Source organism: Gymnoscopelus braueri (assembly GCF_963280865.1).
Source record: "Gymnoscopelus braueri genome assembly, chromosome: 7".
Lineage (NCBI taxonomy): Eukaryota > Metazoa > Chordata > Actinopteri > Myctophiformes > Myctophidae > Gymnoscopelus > Gymnoscopelus braueri.
In genome coordinates this window covers 33234916-33252957 of record NC_137608.1, presented here as the reverse complement: position 1 = coordinate 33252957, position 18042 = coordinate 33234916, and the positions used below count along the sequence as shown (strand labels likewise).

At 40.8% G+C, this 18042-nt stretch overlaps 2 protein-coding genes across 5 annotated transcripts in view; one reads left to right on the top strand and one right to left on the bottom strand.

The window, feature by feature from the left end:
* rabl6b (RAB, member RAS oncogene family-like 6b) overlaps nucleotides 1–4550 on the bottom strand; it is a 17029-nt gene extending 12479 nt beyond the window's left edge. For 2 of the 3 annotated variants that reach the window (XM_080434215.1, XM_080434216.1), the window contains exons 1-8: nucleotides 4416–4550; nucleotides 3331–3888; nucleotides 2912–3046; nucleotides 2420–2467; nucleotides 1856–1885; nucleotides 1401–1453; nucleotides 913–1001; nucleotides 494–634 (exon numbers count right to left, since the gene is read on the bottom strand). In XM_080434215.1, coding sequence (XP_080290341.1) covers nucleotides 494–634; nucleotides 913–1001; nucleotides 1401–1453; nucleotides 1856–1885; nucleotides 2420–2467; nucleotides 2912–3046; nucleotides 3331–3460 — 626 coding nt within the window. In that variant the 5' untranslated portion in view covers nucleotides 3461–3888; nucleotides 4416–4550. The remainder of the gene's footprint in view (nucleotides 1–493; nucleotides 635–912; nucleotides 1002–1400; nucleotides 1454–1855; nucleotides 1886–2419; nucleotides 2468–2911; nucleotides 3047–3330; nucleotides 3889–4415) is intronic. The other variant, XM_080434217.1, reaches the window with a different exon arrangement.
* Nucleotides 4551–5483: 933 nt separating this feature from the next.
* Nucleotides 5484–17626, top strand: traf2a (Tnf receptor-associated factor 2a). Of its 2 annotated transcripts, XM_080434172.1 has the most exons (10): nucleotides 5484–5954; nucleotides 6540–6618; nucleotides 7159–7257; nucleotides 8123–8284; nucleotides 10314–10388; nucleotides 10543–10617; nucleotides 10924–11463; nucleotides 12291–12468; nucleotides 12781–12929; nucleotides 13812–17626. In XM_080434172.1, exons 1-10 carry the CDS (start codon nucleotides 5764–5766, stop codon nucleotides 14028–14030), a joined length of 1767 nt encoding a protein of 588 aa, XP_080290298.1. In that variant the 5' UTR covers nucleotides 5484–5763; the 3' UTR covers nucleotides 14031–17626. The 2 variants fall into 2 exon arrangements, with proteins under 2 accessions (XP_080290298.1, XP_080290299.1); XM_080434173.1 differs by lacking the exon at nucleotides 10543–10617.
* The last annotated feature ends 416 nt before the right edge of the window (nucleotides 17627–18042 follow it).

The window sequence follows — 18042 nt, the reverse complement described above, 5'->3', positions numbered from 1 at the left end:
GTGTTGTTTTCAGTAACTATACCCATGACGTGGGATTTGGGTAATCTGGAAATGTGTTTTTGGTGTTTATTATTTCCTATAAGTGCCTATAACCGATCAGCAGCCAAGACTGATATTTCTCCCTCATCAGAAACATCCAGGGGCCAAACTAATGTGAAAACCTATATGCGAGTGTGAAGCAAATTGCGACATACATAAGGAAAGCTTCTGATTAATGGAATGTTAAAACTTAAATTTACTTCAATATGAATGTGATTGAATTTTTTTTATTTAACTTAATTTCTATGTCAGGAGTTCTGCAAAGTACCACAATACGTTGTCTAAATAAAAAGACCATCTAGTAGGCTTTTTTCCTGTAATAAAAAACAAACCCTACAGACTTCAGGTTTGGAAATGACAGTATTCAGTCTGATTAGATTTTCCTGGCCAATCAGCTTTGCAGCCCCATATTTCCTAATTGCCATAATGATGATGGGATCCTGGCTATTGTTACCTGTTGAGCCCGGCGATTAAATCTCTGATGTCATCAGGGAGGATGACACGATGCTCGCCCATGTCCCTGTGGTTGCCCAGGACGCACACTGGTACGTGAGTGGGCACTTTGGGCAGCTCTCTCATAATGTAGCTGAAAGTCCTGTTGAATTAAAAAAAACATGGCAGAATAAAAATATGTGTTATAAACAATCATCCCTAAGTGTGGCATAACAATGGATGCACAAATGTTTGTTTTAAATTAAGAGGTCTCAGTGTTTATCTTGTTTGAGACTGCAGCATTCTCTGCTCAGTCGCCACTAAGAAGTCTGGGGTGTTGCAGGCTGACTGTGATCAAATAGTGTTGCGTTTGTATGCTACAGTAGCACTAAGTGTTCATTGAGAAATGTGCCGGAACGCAACGGAGCAGAGAATTCTCACCACTGCTTTGTGATGTCGAACATCATGATGACACCGTTACAGTTCTTGTAGACGTCCAGAAACTCTGCATCCAGGGCCACCTCATCAGACTTAATACAAATAAATCCCCAATTATGTCATATGATCCTACATTAACACATAAAACACTGAAGATGACAACATTCATTAATTTGTTCATTCTGTAAGGAGAGTGGTCAGTTAGGGTTAGCAGTAGGGCAGTATTTTTTCTTTACTGAGATTAGATAGCAGGAAAGCTGAGAGGGAAACACAATAGTGGAGGCTCAGGAGAGAAGCCTCTTGGCGGTACACAATCCTGTGCCAAGAGGGGTACACTAGCACTGGGGGTCTTCACCTCCACACCACACCACTGGGCATGACTTGTATGTATAATTTACAGCCTCCAAGACTCTCTGAAGCCGACACCATCACACACTGACCCACATTAAGGGATGAATTGTAAAAACACATGATGGTCATGTGATAATCACCTCTTGTGGCTCATTCTCCAGTTTCAAATTCTCTCCTCGCTTTTTTCCTTTGCCTGCAACAAGAAGACAGCAGAAATGTGTTTAGTTGAACTCTAATAGTCTCACTTGAGACGGTGATCTTCAACTCTTTAGTTTAGATAATCATAGGACAAGCAATTATAGCAGCAATGCCCTTTTTTTCCTTATTGAAAAGCATCTTTCAGTCTAATTTTAACAGCCTCGATGACATTATCACTTACCCAGCTCCAGCGTACTTCAGTACATAGCTTAATATAGCCTTAAACAATCCAAGCACTCAGGCTTTATTTGACTTACACTAAGCAAACCAGCCAAACCACACTGCAAACTTGGCAACAGCCAACCCGTGAGAATATTTGCATTCAGATAACAGGGGAAAGGCAATCCCTACGCACAGCAAGCAAGTCCATGTCTACATACTATACAATGGTGCTCACCTGCACCTTCAGGTAGAAGATGTTTTTGGCCTGAGACATGTGCAAGAAAGGTGCATAGAAAAACATCATGAATACTTAAGACAGTTCTAAACACAAACAAACCATGTATGTTGTTATCCATAATGTTAGTAATCCAAGGTGGGAAATGAACACTTGCAAACAGCCAACTACTGCCAACTTTTAAGTGTGTCTGGCACATTTGTCTACTACAATATCAGTGTAGTAGACAGTACTATGACAGAATTTCAAACAGCAAGATAGACAGTAATGGCAGGTTGTTTTGGACTTGTGGATTGGACCTTTAAAGTGGTAAATTAATTTTGTAATCGACCACCCACTCAGGCGCCAGTGGACACTGGACAGAGAAGGTTATCTCTGGCTCAGCAGCAATGTGAAATATTTGGGAGGGAATCTATGCCCAGAACCAGATCTGACCATTTCCCCCCCTGCTTGACACCACCTATCCATGTGTAGCTACAGCAAGTTCCATTGATAAGAACCACATATCACCACGTGTAGCTACAGCAAGGTCCTTTTTTTAAACGAACATTTGTCAACACTCACCTTTATCCACCACATCCCACACCTCCACCTTGACCACGTCATCAGTAGCTGAGAGACAAGCACAGTTATTTCCTTTCACACTGAGGCAATTTTATTTGTTTCTCTCCTACAGAAAGCTCCAAAGCTCTAAAACTACTCTAATATGGATGTAATTATTATGAATACCGTGACCAATTCTATTCAGTTGCTATGACAGCAATAAGCACAAGGTTTGAAGGGGGGGACGGGAGACGGGGGGCGGGGGGGGTGACTTACTCGCTATGGAACTACTCCAGTACTAAAAACAAATGGTATAATACAGGTTAGCCGCCACCAATTCTAAATTGCTGGTCTACATGTTTACCTTGATATGGGGCCACTGAAATAAACCAAGCCAAGGAAGATACATTATATATCAAAACGAGCTTGCAAAATGGAAATCAACCAGGTAATAGCAAATGACTAGTAGTAATAATAATAATAATCTTGTGACATAGAAGTCTTGACTCTTACTTTTGTAATTCCAGTGGATGCTCGTAGCCTGGATCTCCTGTGTGGGTATGTACTCATCCAGGAATTTCTTGCCTTGCAGTCGATGCCACAGAGTACTCTTGCCAGTATTTCTATCTCCTCTGATGACTATTTTCACTTGGAGAAAAGGATAAATGTTAATTCAATTAATCATAATAATAAACCAATAACTGGTAGCTAAACAAGTAAGAAATGTCATATGACACCTGGAGTACACAATTTCCATCTCACAATTCCCTATTTATCCCTGAGACAACCTTAAGGAAGGTATATTTCCACTTGTCTTACAGACCTGGTAATGATTAATTTCCATACTTTCCCATAACAGGAAACTGAAAACAATTTCCCACTCATAAAGCAGGATGTAACATACAAATGATATCAGTAGTTTGAATACTTACTGTTATATTGGACCCCCTTCGCGAAGCGTCTCTGTAAACTTTGGTTCATGGATTGCAGGCCAGCGGGAATGTTCTTGTCCCTGAACTGTCCTGGCTCTGAGCCCACTAGCTTCTTCAATGCTGAAAACATCTTGAAGAGGCTTATACTAACTCAATCAATATAGGAAAAGTGGTGTTAAACGCCCCCAGAATGGCTCAACACACAACACAACAACTAAAGGGAAGTGTAACAGATTACAGAACCACTAATATAAATATAAATTAAGGATCCATATTTAAAATCAGAATGCAATGCACTTCAGAGCATGCCAGGTTTCAGTTACTGTTTTAGCAGCAGCTTTGCAACAGTTCCTCTATATACAGAATGCAGTTATCTTCTGTTCTGTTTAGTCATCCAACTCATCAGATGCTCCTTAGCAGCAGCTTTGCAATAGTTCCTCTAGTCTAAACGGACAGTGTTATCTTCTGTTCTGTTTAGTCATCTAACTCATCAGATGCTCTTTTTTTTGCCATTCAGTACAGTAGTGGAGGTTGCTATCATGCTGTCTCGAGCATCATCTGTAAAACAAAAACAAAAACAAACACCACTGTTGGGGATTGACATTGACATTTCCTGTAACATACAGTTAGTGAAATGTAGTCAGTCTGGTTACATTTCAGTAACTCAAACACAGGATCTCCAGTTACATCAAGCTCGCATCATATCATATCTTAAGACTTACAATTGAGCAGACTGCTTACTATTTATCTACCTAGCGTTAGCGAACATATGCTGTTAGCTACAGCCGCTATGTTTTTTGCAATGCCAAGGAATGTTTTTAAGCAGAAATGTTCACGTGACAGGCGTTAGAAAGTCACTATAAAGACAGAGGAAAAACACACACGAGAGAGAGAACCCGGGTGACTTGTTACCCATCTCAGGACAAGGTAACGTTATCCGTCCCCACAGCTCTGTTTCTGCTAGCTAACCAACATTAGCCTAGCCTTTAACCACTGTTATGCTCAATGACATGATCTCTATCTAATAGCCTAGGATTCTTTCCCGAAGTGATGCACGGATATACACGAGCCATACAAATACTCACGGCTTTAGTAAACTAAATGAGTGACTACTGTTGCTGTCGTGGCATAATTGTCCCCAAACATCCGACTGTTCATCACCATCCAGCCGGCGGTGGAAACGTAGCAGCAACATTCCATCGCAAAGCTAGGAACTGGAAGCAGCAGCACCACTGACTGGTTTGATGGGAGCCTGCTTCCCGAAAGCTTGCTGTCTGCACCTTGACGCCCCCTGTCGGCGGCAGCCTTCACGTGCACACTCCGCCGTACGGCGGTGTGGCTTGCCAAAGATAACTCTGATCTACAAACTGAAACGTGTCGCGATTCGACCGATTCGACGCGTTGGTTAGCTTGTAGGTCAGTTGTTTTTTTTGTCAGACGACACATTAAAGGCACAATCCGGATTTCATGTGCATATTCATATTGATATACACAATAAGCTTGACTGTAGATGGAAGACATCATTTGGATCTTTCTTATCAAATCATAAATTAAAACATATATACATATACATATACATATACATATATATCTATATCTATATCTATATCTATATATATATATATATGCACACAACGTAAATAAACTTCCCCCACATACAGTTTAAATACATAATGTATCTATTGTGTGTATTGTATGCTATTTAGTCCTATAAATAATCTTATATGGTTAATTTAATCCCATAGAATAAAATACAGTGCTATTTTATTTATGTATTTACTTTTGGTGGTGGGGCGACCCAGAGCCTTGGGGCGACTCTTTTGTTTACGTCTGTATGGTAACCCGGAAGTCTCGCCCCAAAATACGCTCACCCATTCTTTTTGCGGACCGCTCGCCCCCCAGCGGTTCTTGTATTCTTGTATTTGTTTTACTGAGCCGGAGTGAGGATAAGCCTTAAGGTTAGACATAAGTTTAAGGTTAGGCATAGTTTTACTGACGTTAAGTTTAGGAATAAGGTTAGGTTTTTTGGCACCGTTTTACTGAGGTTACGTTTAGGAATACCGGGTGGCGACCGTTCCGAGGTCGCCCGGGTTTACGAGTGTGTTTTGGGGCGAGCGTTTCGGCTTTAGTTTGTATTGCTGATTGGGCCTTTAACCTACAATCGTCCAGACAGCTTCAACGATCATCACATTGAAATTCCACACAGCTGCCTGTTGTCCACCATGTGTGCTGTACAGTAATATCACCAGCCTTTGCTAAGCTTACAATATCAATCCGTAGAACGTTTGAATTGCAGCCCATACATATCAGATCAATGCTGTTGAATCATTGCAGCTAAATAAATGTTGCCAAACCGAACGAGCTGTGCTTGCTGTCTTGAACACACACCGCTGGGTTACTGGGACCCCGCTATATCGTGCAGCGCGGCGAATAATGGCTGCACAACAAGAGCCCTCTCCACCATCTTCACTGGAGGGCAACAAACCAGGGTTCCCCAAGAACATCCTAGCCAACAACCTTGAAGACAAGCATCTGTGTAATTCGTGCCAGAAGATACTGAGGAGGCCATTGCAAGCCCAGTGTGGTCACCGCTTCTGTTCGTTCTGTTTCAACAAGATAGTGGGGTGAGTGTCATGGTTGTTGCTATAGCTAGCATTAAGCTGCAATGTCTGTCTCTTCTCTTTCATCACTTTCCCTTCTAATGTGAACTACTTTAGTGGTATTCACTCCTGATGCTATCTTCAAACTAGTATACTGTCTGTTTGTCTGTCTGTCTGTCCCAAAGTTAAATGCTTTTCTAGTGAGGTGTCTTGTTGGATCATTACTAATTTAACCTAGTGTGTGTGTGTGTGTGTGTGTGTGTGTGTGTGTGTGTGTGAGTGAATGTGTATGGCAAACATGTCACTGTTATCTGACATCAAGCTCATTAATGCACAACCATTTCAGGGTGCTAGGCTAAATCTGTGTTTTAGTCAACCTGATATGGCTGATATATTCCAAAATCCGCCTGCACCTTTATGTTTATTTTGCATGAGAGGTTTCTAGAACCTCCAAATGATGGTTAATTACCTGCTAAATCAGCCTGTACAATAGAAAAGCTTACCAGTTAGCTGTCATGGCCAATATTTGCCGGTGTCTTCCCACTCTACTGACAGAATAGATGACAGCTGACCATATGATTTTGATATAACATATTTTTTACCTTCAAGCTCTGGACCACAGAAGTGCAGTGCATGCATAAAGGAAGACTTGTTTGAGGAGCCCACGTCCATTCTCAAGCAAGGTGGTGTAAGTGCATTGTTTGCTTCAGATCAATGTTGCCTTTAAGCTGATGCTCTCATGCAGTGTGGGTTGCAACAGTAGAATGAGCTTAAAATTCCAAGCCTGTAAACATTGTGTGCAGCCAATAGTAAACACGTGCAAGGCTCCAAGCCACAGAGGCCAGACAAGTGATGCAACAAATATTCCTGTGTCCCCATTGAATAACCAGAAACATAGATAACGCACATCCTCCGTTCCTTGGCGCTGAGCTTTAAACTGTAAAGACAGTAATAATAAAACAAAGGTATGGCTCGCAACTCACTTTGATGCTCCAGGTTTTATTTCACAACAAACAGCTGAATTTGAATAACCAACCATATAAGATTATTAGAGAAGAGCTCGGTAAAGACATAAGAGCAAGGGGAAAGGTTGAAGCACTCTGGTCCTAAGTAAACCGATGCATAGCAAGACCACACTGTTTGTAACATTAGCCGCTTCTGTTTGTGTAACCAAAGACATGAGCCAGACTGCCAGTGGCTTAAATGCAACCTTTTCTTTTCCATTCAGGCGTTCCCAGACAATGCAGCCCGACGAGAAGTTGAGGCCTTGTCAGCCGTGTGTCCGAATGAAGGATGCACATGGACAGGCACTATCAAAGAATATGAGGTGTGCAATGCTAAATGACATTGTAGGGGATATTATCACTAGTCACCATCCAGATGCTGGTACATTTTGACTATATGGCTAGACTAGTATATATGCATAATCTATGAACCCGCATTAACGGGTAACAAGATGCCAGCCAACATGCCTTAGCACTACGTTAAACCATTCAATCCGGGAACGCATCTGTGTCATTTTATATTTTTTAGCTATAACCATTATTTTATACTTTGGGCTATTCAAAAATACTGTTGCACGAGTGCCGCGCTACGAGCTTGTAGATCTGCTATTTCTTTTGAAAAATCTTGAAAATCAGTGCAAATCTTTGAATATTATGTTTTTATTTCAAGCGAACATCTTTAACTCAAATCTTTGTTTCTGGGGATTCTACAAAGCCTAACAGTCTCTTTGTTATGTTGCTATGATATCTGTGATTCTCAAAAAAAAATCATGTCAAGGACCACCCAAAATGATATGTATTTGTCCGTGGAGGCGTGGACCCCCCCATCTGAAAATATTTCGTTCCAAGGACCCCCAGAAGCAAAGATTTGAGTTAAAAATGTATATATATTCAAAGATTTGCACACATTTTCACGATTACTTTTCTAAAATAGCAGATCTACAAGCTCATTGTAAATTGGTGCTGCGCTATGAGCTTGTATCTGCTATTTTTTTAATAGCCAAAGAATGACACCGATGCGTTTCCGGATTGAATGGGTTAAGGCCTGGATTGAATGGGTTAAGGCCCGTTAATGTTTCTTTCTGATTTGGCTGGTTAGGTCAGGTGAGGACGGTCGAGCTTTATTTGCCTGAAAGTCATTCAAATATACTTGCGTGATAAAATCGTGCACATTTCAATCGCCCACAGGCCAACCATGAGGGCAACTGTGACTTCATGATCATTCTTTGTCCCTCCTGCAAAGAGCTGATGAGGGCCAATGAGCAGGAACGCCACAATGAGCGTGAATGTCCTGAGAGAACTCTCAACTGTAAATACTGCAAAGAGCCCTTCCATTTTAAAAACATCAAGGTCAGTAGTAAATCATCTCATTTTATTTGTATTAAAATGGGAGAAAATAAGCATGTATGTTTAACATACAAGTATGTGTCTGTTGATGACATTGGTGCAGGACATATGGATGACTAAAGTATAATTATAACATATAAGTAGGTACAGTGGCAAGGGGACGACGGTGAGAGTTAAGGCCGATACACAATACACAACTTTTTATTGTCTTTCACAACGTACCACGTCGGACTATGTGATTACAGTGGAATAAATCCTTGGCGTTTCTTTGTCGGGAGACTGGCAGCACTACAACAGATGACAACAAAACAGATAGCCTACTGGAAGGGTGGGCACTATTCCGAGGTGCCCAGATATCCCTATAGTGCCCTGCCCACAATGTTTTGGTGCCCATGCACCAAAATGAAACAATGATCGAAATTAAGTGTGTGTGTGTCACTCACTTGGATGTCTCGGAATAATGAAGTAAATCCAAACGGGGTCCACATGGAAAATGAATTAAAAACTCCTCAATAAGAATCCAAACAGCCTACAGCCTGGTCTGGTCCAGTCAGTATTCCAACAGATGAATAGAATCCCGGGCCCCCAATAAATTGAATAAACACCTCACCGGAATGAATTGATGAGCCCTCATCCTATGCGTTATAACTCACTATATGTGCATGCATTTTGGCATTCAGCTGTATTCCAGAAATACAGCATCCATATCAAAAGAGATATATATATATATATATATATATATATATATATATATATATATATATATATATATATATATATATATATATATATATGGCATATATATATGGCATATACAGCCATCAAACAATTCAGGTCTCACATAGACTCCCTGAAGTTTTGCATCTCCCATTCCTTGCACTAGGTGTTATTTCCACGTCAACCAATGGACCCATAATCAATAAAGTACCCGACCACGGACAAAAAATATAAAAGAAACAACATCAGGGTTTTACACATAGAAGGATGCAGCATTATAAATAAACTACTTTAAACCATAATGCTTTGGTAGATTATGTCATAAAGTTCATAATATGACTGCCATGTACATTTTGCATGGGCAGTGCGCACTGGAGAGCGCAGCAGTGCACTGGACTGGAGATTCTGGTATGGTATAATTAATTGATATAATTAATTGATCAACGATGAATGAAAGGGTCGGAGGATATGTCACACTAGGCTAGAAAATGCATACAAAATTAAACATGTTTAAAATTGGGACGTGTTGTCGTGGGCATCGCAGAGGCCGAATATTGGTCTTTTGATATGTCACACTACAAGATGAAAAGACGCACGTTAATTTGTTCGGGAGTTCATAATCGGGCCCGACACTAGAATTTTGTCGGGGGTGACAAATCGGGATAAAATCGTGTAGTGTGTACTAGGCCTGACCTCGACTAAGTCGAATAGTCGACTGGTTAGTCGCGGGGGGTCCGAGTCGACTGCGTGTCTCTTAGTCGAATCTAGTCGAGGGCCAAAATTTTTTTTAATTGTTTTTTGGCCAAGTGTACACCTGCAACCACACGTAACTTCCATTTTATTCTTCTTATTCCTCGTCTTTGTATTGGTATTGTTTGTGTTGGAGCGCCTCAGTGCGGCTGCAGAGTTCATGTGCAACCTCTTCCAGAGATAGAGATAGAGACACTAGAAACTCTGCTGGTGACACAAAACAAACTGTGTAGACTTGGCCCTTTGAAATAAAATGTATTTTGGCCCCTTTTTTTTTTTTTCATTAGTCGACTGCCAGTCGACTATTGGCAATTAGTCGCCAATTAGATTCGACTAAACAAATCCTTAGTCGGGGACAGGCCTAGTGTGTACAGGACAGGCCTTAAGAGGCAATATGTATATGTATATGTACTGTATGACTACTACACATAATGTATTATTCCCCATGTATAAATTCTGCGTTTTATGTTTGAGCTGCTGCATTCAAAATCTTGACTGTGTCAATTAGTCTTGTGTGGAATCCTTATTCTTTTCTTGCTGTCTTTCTTTCTTTCTTTCTTTTTAGGCTCATGATGAAATTTGCCCCAAGTACCCAATGATTTGTGAAGGCTGTGCAAAGAAAAAAATACCCAGAGAAAAGGTATACACACAAGAAGAAAAGAGATAGTTGAAAGCATTTCTGTATGGTACTATCATGGATTTACCTTGTTCATCACTCACTAACTTGAGATCAAATACTGTTAGTATTTGATTATGGCTCATTAGCTTTCCTCTTTTTTTTTTTTTTTTTTCAGTATGTGGACCACATTAAGTTTTGCAGTAAATTTAAAGCCCCGTGCAGATTTCATGTCGTTGGCTGCGATATGTCTGTAAGTTGACTTCATTTTTCACCTGTGGAGTTTATTAACTAATTAGATAATGCCATCCTTTATGTTCTTAGTAGTTTTTTGCTTGTGTGTGGTTGTGTGTGTACTTTGTGTGCTCTTGTACATCTACCGTATTCTCTTGTGGGCCAAATTACCTCCATGAAAAAAAGGTAACTTTCTTATTTGTTAAGGTTGGGTTGTATTTGACCCATGGGGTAATAGTGCTGAGAGTTATTGCTAAGTGAAATCAGTGGCTGGGCCTTCTTCTCTCAAGTACAGTACTGTTTTTGTGTCCGTGTCCATCCCTAGGTAGAAAAAGAGAAGATCCATGACCATGAGCGGGCGTGCTCTTACGAGCACCTGAACCTTCTCCTGCACTTCATAATGGGCATCAAGGTGAGCCTGGAGAGCCTGCAGCCTCAGAGCCTGGAGGTGGCCAGCCATAAGCTGCAGGAGCTCCATCAGTCCCTCCGGGACCTGGAACAGAAGCTCAGCCAGCTGGGCAGCGGTGGTACGGGCGGTGCTGTTGGGTGTAGTAGCAGTGGCGGGGGAGCCCCCGTGCAGGGAGCGTGCGCCCCTGCCCCTGCCCCTGCCCCTGCCCTTGCCACCACCTCATTCACCCCGTTACCAAGCGCGGTGGGAGCGGCCCTGGAGCTCCAGCTGCACAGTGAGAAGACCAAAGTGGCCGAGCTGAGCCGCCGCTGCCAGGAGCTGGAGCTGAAGGTGAGCACGTTCGAGAACATCGTGTGCGTTCTGAACCGTGAGATGGAGCGCTCCTGCACCACCATGGAGGCCTACAATCGCCAGCATCGCTTGGATCAAGACAAGATCGAGATACTCAACAACAAGGTGAGTAGGTTGGAGATTATTATTATTATTAGGTACTAATAAAACACCCTACCCTGCAGAGTAAATGCAGGGTAGGGTGCTTTACTGGACGAACAAGGACAAACACAGACACTGTATAAAGATAGAGAGGAAACGGCAGAGCAATATTGCCCCTTTACCAGATTCTCTGTAGTTGTTTGAATTAATACATTTACTAAGTACAATTGCAGGATTTCTTCTTTTTGGCACTGGCATTCACTCTTTGGCTGAACTAGGCACACCTCTTCATTGCCTTGTTTATACAAACTGAATTTAACATCATCACTGTCGATGAGGAGTAGCTCTGCTCTGCTCTGAAATTGTTGTCTTGCTGGGATTTCCCGACAGTGTAGGTAGGGAGTTGGCTGAGAACATGGCTGGTGCTGCTCACTCATGTTCGGACAAAACTATTCAGTGAACCGTTGAAGGCCACTAACGGTTTTGCTCTTTGGATTACCGTGCTTTTGTACCTGAATAAAAAGTGGGCCATATCTTCCATCCCGGTGCAAGGCGACAGAAAAGGGCAGCAGCCTTGCACCCATTTAAATTACAAATGATTTTGATCCCATGAGCGTGTGAAATGTAGAAATATTGTTTGTTTGAACTACTGCCATTGTGAAGTAGTTGCAGCTTCCCAGGCTACGCTTTCAAAGTAGCTTCCCCAACAACGACAGAAAGATACCATGATCAATACCTGCTGTAGCCTATTCTGTCAAAATGAGCAGGACACTGGACACCCTACATGCCTACTACTCAAGGGCAGGCTTATCGGTTTAATTCTGACTAAAATGATTCTGACTGTGCTATAGGTACGCCAGCTAGAGAGGACTGTGGGGCTGAGGGATCTGTCCATCGTGGAGATGGAGGGGAAGATGCGAGAGATGTCTGCGGCCACATTCGATGGCATCTTTGTCTGGAAGATCTCCGACTTCACCAAGAAGAGGCAGGATGCCGTGGCTGGGAGGGCCCCTGCTATGTTCTCACCTGGTAACAAATGCATATGAAATCTAATGGCTGAGTTAGGTGGCATGGTGGTAGAGTAAAAATACTACTACTTTTACTGACTTGTATTCAAGCAAGCACTACTTCCCTAATAACCTAATAATGGAGGGGCATCTTTCCTTTTATTTTACCCAAAGTGTCAAGTATAGTAACTTCTTTTAATTTTGTGCTCAATGTAGTAGAGTGAAATACATGTCTGATGTATTATGTCTTTGCATATCTACTGACAATAATCCACATTGGCATGGTTGAGTGATTATGTCATTTAAATGAATGCTGATATTGTTTATTTGGCAGCCTTTTACACCAGCAAATATGGCTACAAAATGTGCTTGCGGATCTACCTGAACGGAGATGGGACGGGGCGTGGCACTCACCTATCTCTGTTCTTTGTGGTGATGAGAGGACACAGCGATGCACTCCTCAAGTGGCCATTCAACCAGAAGGTAAAAATCAATTATCATCATTAAGATATTTGGTAACAGGGATAGACAGATACATTAAATGATAGTCTGTGTGGCTAGTAAGGCGATCTGGTAAGGTGATCTGGTAGCCAAAAATGTTTTTCTAGTGGCCAAATTCATAGAGCAGCAGGTTCTGAAGAAGGGCTTCATAGCTCAAATCATCTTGGTGTCCAAGGGAGCTCTTCAATATACAGTATATACTTATTGTTTTCACGTGTATTGAGTTACCTTTAAATATGTTGCAAGTACCTGTACCCCTTGTATTTAGAATTGTGTTTCTATGCATTCTTTAATTTTTTTTATTATATCTTAAGGTAGCGAGTCAAATCCCTTTAGCCGCTCTAAAACCTACCCAAACAATCTCTTCTTTTCATGTTCTGTGTCTGTTGAATGCAGAACTTGTGGCTCTCCTTAACTGTTTGTGGTTTGGTGGTTGTGGTCCCGACCACATGATCTAAAGTTCTGGACTGGGAGACCAAATACAGTACAACCACTGCAGTTGTGTTAGTTATATTTTATTAACATACGCTACAGATTGGTCAAAATAGCATTTTAGTCACTAAAAAAGTTACACAGTGTAGCTTTAATACAGCTTCATTTGCATTCTTGCACACCTGAAGTTGTCGCTAAATGTTAATGGATGTCACCCAATGAGAGGCACTCAAGCCAAATATTCCTGCTTACATTTTTGTTTTAAGCACAACATATAAGAAAGTACATGCAGTACTGTAGGTGCAATTTTCATTTGTACTGGGACAACATTACATGGATACATAAAACAAGGAAGCAGGGACATTTTAAATAAAAGTATCTATTACCCATCAGATGGAATGTAAAGTCTAGATATTATAATCTGATGCCCAGGTCACCCTCATGCTGCTGGACCAGAACAACCGGGAACACATCATCGATGCGTTCCGCCCAGACATCTCCTCCTCATCCTTTCAGAGGCCCGTCAGTGATATGAACATCGCTAGCGGCTGCCCACTCTTCTGTCCCCTCTCCAAACTGGACTCTAAAAACTCCTACATCCGCGATGACACCATCTTCATCAAGGCAATTGTAGACCTCACCGGGCTATAGACTGACCACCATTTGTAAAGGTGGCACCTATAACCCTGACCTCGGTTGCTACTACTAACCTGTTTTGTTGACAGGCTTTGTTTTTGTGTCAATAGTAATTGGCATTGCTGTTTTGGGTCTGCCTAGCTCTTTCGGGTTTGAGGTTGCCAGACAGACACCCCCCCCCCCCACCGGCAACAGTGGTAGGTGGATGAAAAAGAAATTACCAGTCACTTTCATTTTTCTTTCTCTCTTTATTTTATTTTTTTTGCACTAACCTTGCTTACCACAGTGTCCAGAATGGACACAATCACCTGTCACGGTCAGAGTTTACCAGCATGTAGCTAATGGCTGTCTGGTGTTAATTTATCACCATGCTACACCCAGTCTAAAGTGTAGCATTTAGACTGACATACAGAAAGCATTCCCAAGATATAGAATATAACAAACTGTTGTGAGAGGTATTTTAAAATGTCTGATTTAAAGAACTAGATTGTTTTCCAGTGCTCATGCTATGACAACTTGTGCCATGGGCCACTGACACTGTAGCTATCTAGATGTAATAGTCTACTAACAAAGCGATAGATAAGGCTGCGCTAGATGCTTGTTTTCATTGTCAGTGTGCCGTGCTTGACATTTGATTAAACATCAATAACTTTTTCAATTTTGCAGTCCGACGTGAAGTTCCGATAATGGCAGCGTGACACATCTAGCCTTCAGACTTAACCAGTGCGCTTTGCACATGCAGTTTGCAGTGAAGTAGGAATATTGAAGTTGTGTGCTGTTTTCCTGAAAATCCAGGGCTCCAAGCTCAAGTCCTATGTTGATAATTGTTTGTAGTGGTGGACATTGCTTGAATTCCATGAATTCAGAGTACAGTATTTAAGTTGTGAATGTTGTCGCGCATGTGTGAGTGTGTGCCGTTGTGTTACTTCGCTCTTAGTTGCAGTGTTTTTGCATGTTGGATCTGTGGAAGATACACCGTAGCTCGCGACAGCTTCTAGGTTGTTGCCCTAGAAAACAGCAGTGGCAGTAGTGCTGATATACCAATATGTAATGACATATTTTGTCAAGAAAACATTTGTGCATACATGTTCAAATATCCACCAACAAGACACAACGTCTAATAATGGCATGGCTTCCCTGTGCAACTGAAAAGGCTTTGAGAAAGTTGGCTAAATTAATTAGCAGATGTGGCTAACTGGCTTGAATCCTCCTACTTATAATGGTCTACATATAAAAATGTCATGCAGTCGAAGAATTGCTTTCCTTCATTCTTTTACATTGTGCTACAGTGATTTGCATATCACAAGCAATGCCTACACATCACCAGTAATGTGAGCTTTTTGTGCCAATGTTGAAAATGTTGCCTACGGAGCTTGGCAGCGCCCGCTGAGCTGTGTGGTTCGCTATATGCAAGTGGCAGCTGAGCTGAGCTGAGATTGGCATAGAAGCATCAGCGGAGTGCTAAAGTTGCTGAACTGTGATTGTTGTAGCAGCGTCAGCCGAGCTGTCTGGTGCTCTGTATGCACATGCCAGCGTGAGCTGCGCTGTGATTTGTCAACTTTTGTGGGGATGGAGATAGAAATAGATACAGACATATCTTTTCTAGACAGTTGGCTCCTTCGGTGCCACACCGTACTAATACATTAGCAAGAACCGCATTCATTTTTACATTCAAATATTTTTGGCATATGCATATTATCATCTATATTGGTTTAGTTACTACATTTAAGCATAGTTTGTTTGACCAAAACTTACTGTTAAACTGTTGATTGTTTAAATAAATCTCTAAATATATTTTTGTTATATATTCTAACATGTACACAGACATTCTGTCTCTACATATGTGATATTTCTGTATGGGTGTGACCCCTGGCCCCACTGAGAGTCGGAGTTTGTGATGGAATGGCCCAGGAGTGAGAGTCTAGTTGAGGTATTAAAAAGGGTAATGGTCAATGTTATTGTAACATTTTCCAATTTTGGCTTTCTCCACAGACTTACTTTTTTTTCTTTTTTTTTTTACAGAAAATGAAGTGCCTGTATTAGTTATGTTTCAATTATATTACATTAACTCATTTAACTGTGGGTGTGCTTTCCAGTGAATATGATTGATCCAAATGTGAAACATTTAAATATTATTATTGTGTTTTTTACCTTTTCTAGTCCCCCTGTGTGGACTAATTGAGGTGTTGAAATGGCCAGTGATGTAAAATACTATGTTTTCACTGCCACTTTATATTGGGATAGTCAACCGATGAATGTTATACAATATTGCCCTGTTTCAATATAAATTCGATGTGGTCAAAGCTACCCAACTATTGGCTTTACATCAACATCCAAGCAAAACCGGCATGCTTTTTAAACTAGTCTCAACCGATATTGAAACATCTCTGTGCATGAGATGTTTCAATAGGAACAAAATAGATATAAGCCCTGGTTTATACTGTAAAGCAGCATTTTATTTTTGTATTATTTCCTTATCAATATATACATTATATGAATGTATAACTGTGGTGTATAACTTTGTTTCGGTGTAAAGCTTTGATGGTGTGCTCAAGTTTTGATGAGGTGCGTTTGCCACAGGAGGGTTAATTAAACATATCTGAATAATATATACATTTTAATGTACTTAAAAGCAAATGTTCGACTATATGTTGAGCCGGTTTAAAAACATGCTTGGTTTTAGTTTGGAAAGAAAAGATTCACTGATGCAGTCTTTTCAGGGTACACAACCTGACCTCAATTGGTTGTACTTCATGTGCCTCAGCTTGGCTATTTCCGTTTAAATGATTTGTTACATACTTTTCTTCTTTCTTTTTTTTTGTACATAAATATATTCACTTTATTTTATTTTCCTGTCTTCAAAATATATTGTTGTTACTGTTGCACATTATGCAGACCACATTTTGCATGAACGACTAAAAGAGCTGCTAATCTTTGCTTGGCCTGTGTGCTGGTTATCACTCAGAGACGTGACATTGTATGGATGGGCGTATTTTTGTTATGCTCTGTGTAGTTTAAAAAAGGTAAAAAGAAAAGAAAAAAGGCAGGGGGGGGGACAACTTATGGAAGTGGTTTGGGAATTTCAATGCCCTCCATAATTCTGCCATGTCATAAAAATACTGTATGTGAAATGAGAGTGATAACTGAAAATTTAAAAAGAGAAAAGGTCTTCATTTTCTTCTGCTCACCATTATAGGTGTGGGTTTGTCTGTTCAGCTTACTGTCTATTGACCTGTTGCCTTGTTTGACGGGGCCTCCAGAAACCTCCATTTAACGAGAACTATGAGGTCAGAACCTCATTGCTTCCCACTGAGATATTGACAGTCATTTAGAAAGCTTTATACTGCCTTACTGATGTGCCAACAGTATAAGCCAAACAATACGTCAACTTTATTGTATTATTTCAAACGACTCGTGATTTAAATGCATAACAAGGCATACTTCTCCAACAGGTCCTTTCAGTAACTTTTGTTTTTAATTTGTTTTGTTGTTCTCAAAAGTCCATGGGGAGATTTATGAAGAGCTTGCATCTGTAGACGTCGTCAGCTAAATCTACATTCTGCTGTGTTTTCAGTTTGCTGCATTATGTGGATTGTAGAATAGTAAACTCTTTGTACCCCAGGCTATTTGTTCCACATTTGTATTTATTTGTTTTAATAAAGGTCTTGTTGTCTATGCAACACAGTGGACTATTTGGGGGTCCAAGCAGCAAAGCTGCTGGAACCCTATTTTATATAAGATTGATTTATTGATTTATTTTTTACTGCTTAAATTAACAGTCTCAGAAACCGTAATGGCTGCATTTCCCAAACTTGCAAGATAGGTTGGAAATCTCACTCACTTCAGACAGTCAATTTCCAGGTGGTGGATGACAACAAAATGTCTCACAAACCAAGTCATTATTTTTTACCCCTGCATTCTGTGGGTCCAGACTAATCTATCCATATATAAGCCATGCCCACTGTGTCTAGATAGAATTTGCACCATTTAATATTTTTTTCACAAACTCTTTTCACTGCTCACTACA

Coding starts and splice junctions, on each gene's coding strand:
- traf2a (XM_080434172.1), top strand. CDS start 5,764: ATGGCTGCACAACAAGAGCCCTCTCCACCATCTTCACTGGAGGGCAAC. Junction 10,618..10,923: donor TCGTTGGCTGCGATATGTCT/GTAAGTTGACTT, acceptor GTCCATCCCTAG/GTAGAAAAAGAGAAGATCCA. Junction 12,930..13,811: donor AGTGGCCATTCAACCAGAAG/GTAAAAATCAAT, acceptor TCTGATGCCCAG/GTCACCCTCATGCTGCTGGA.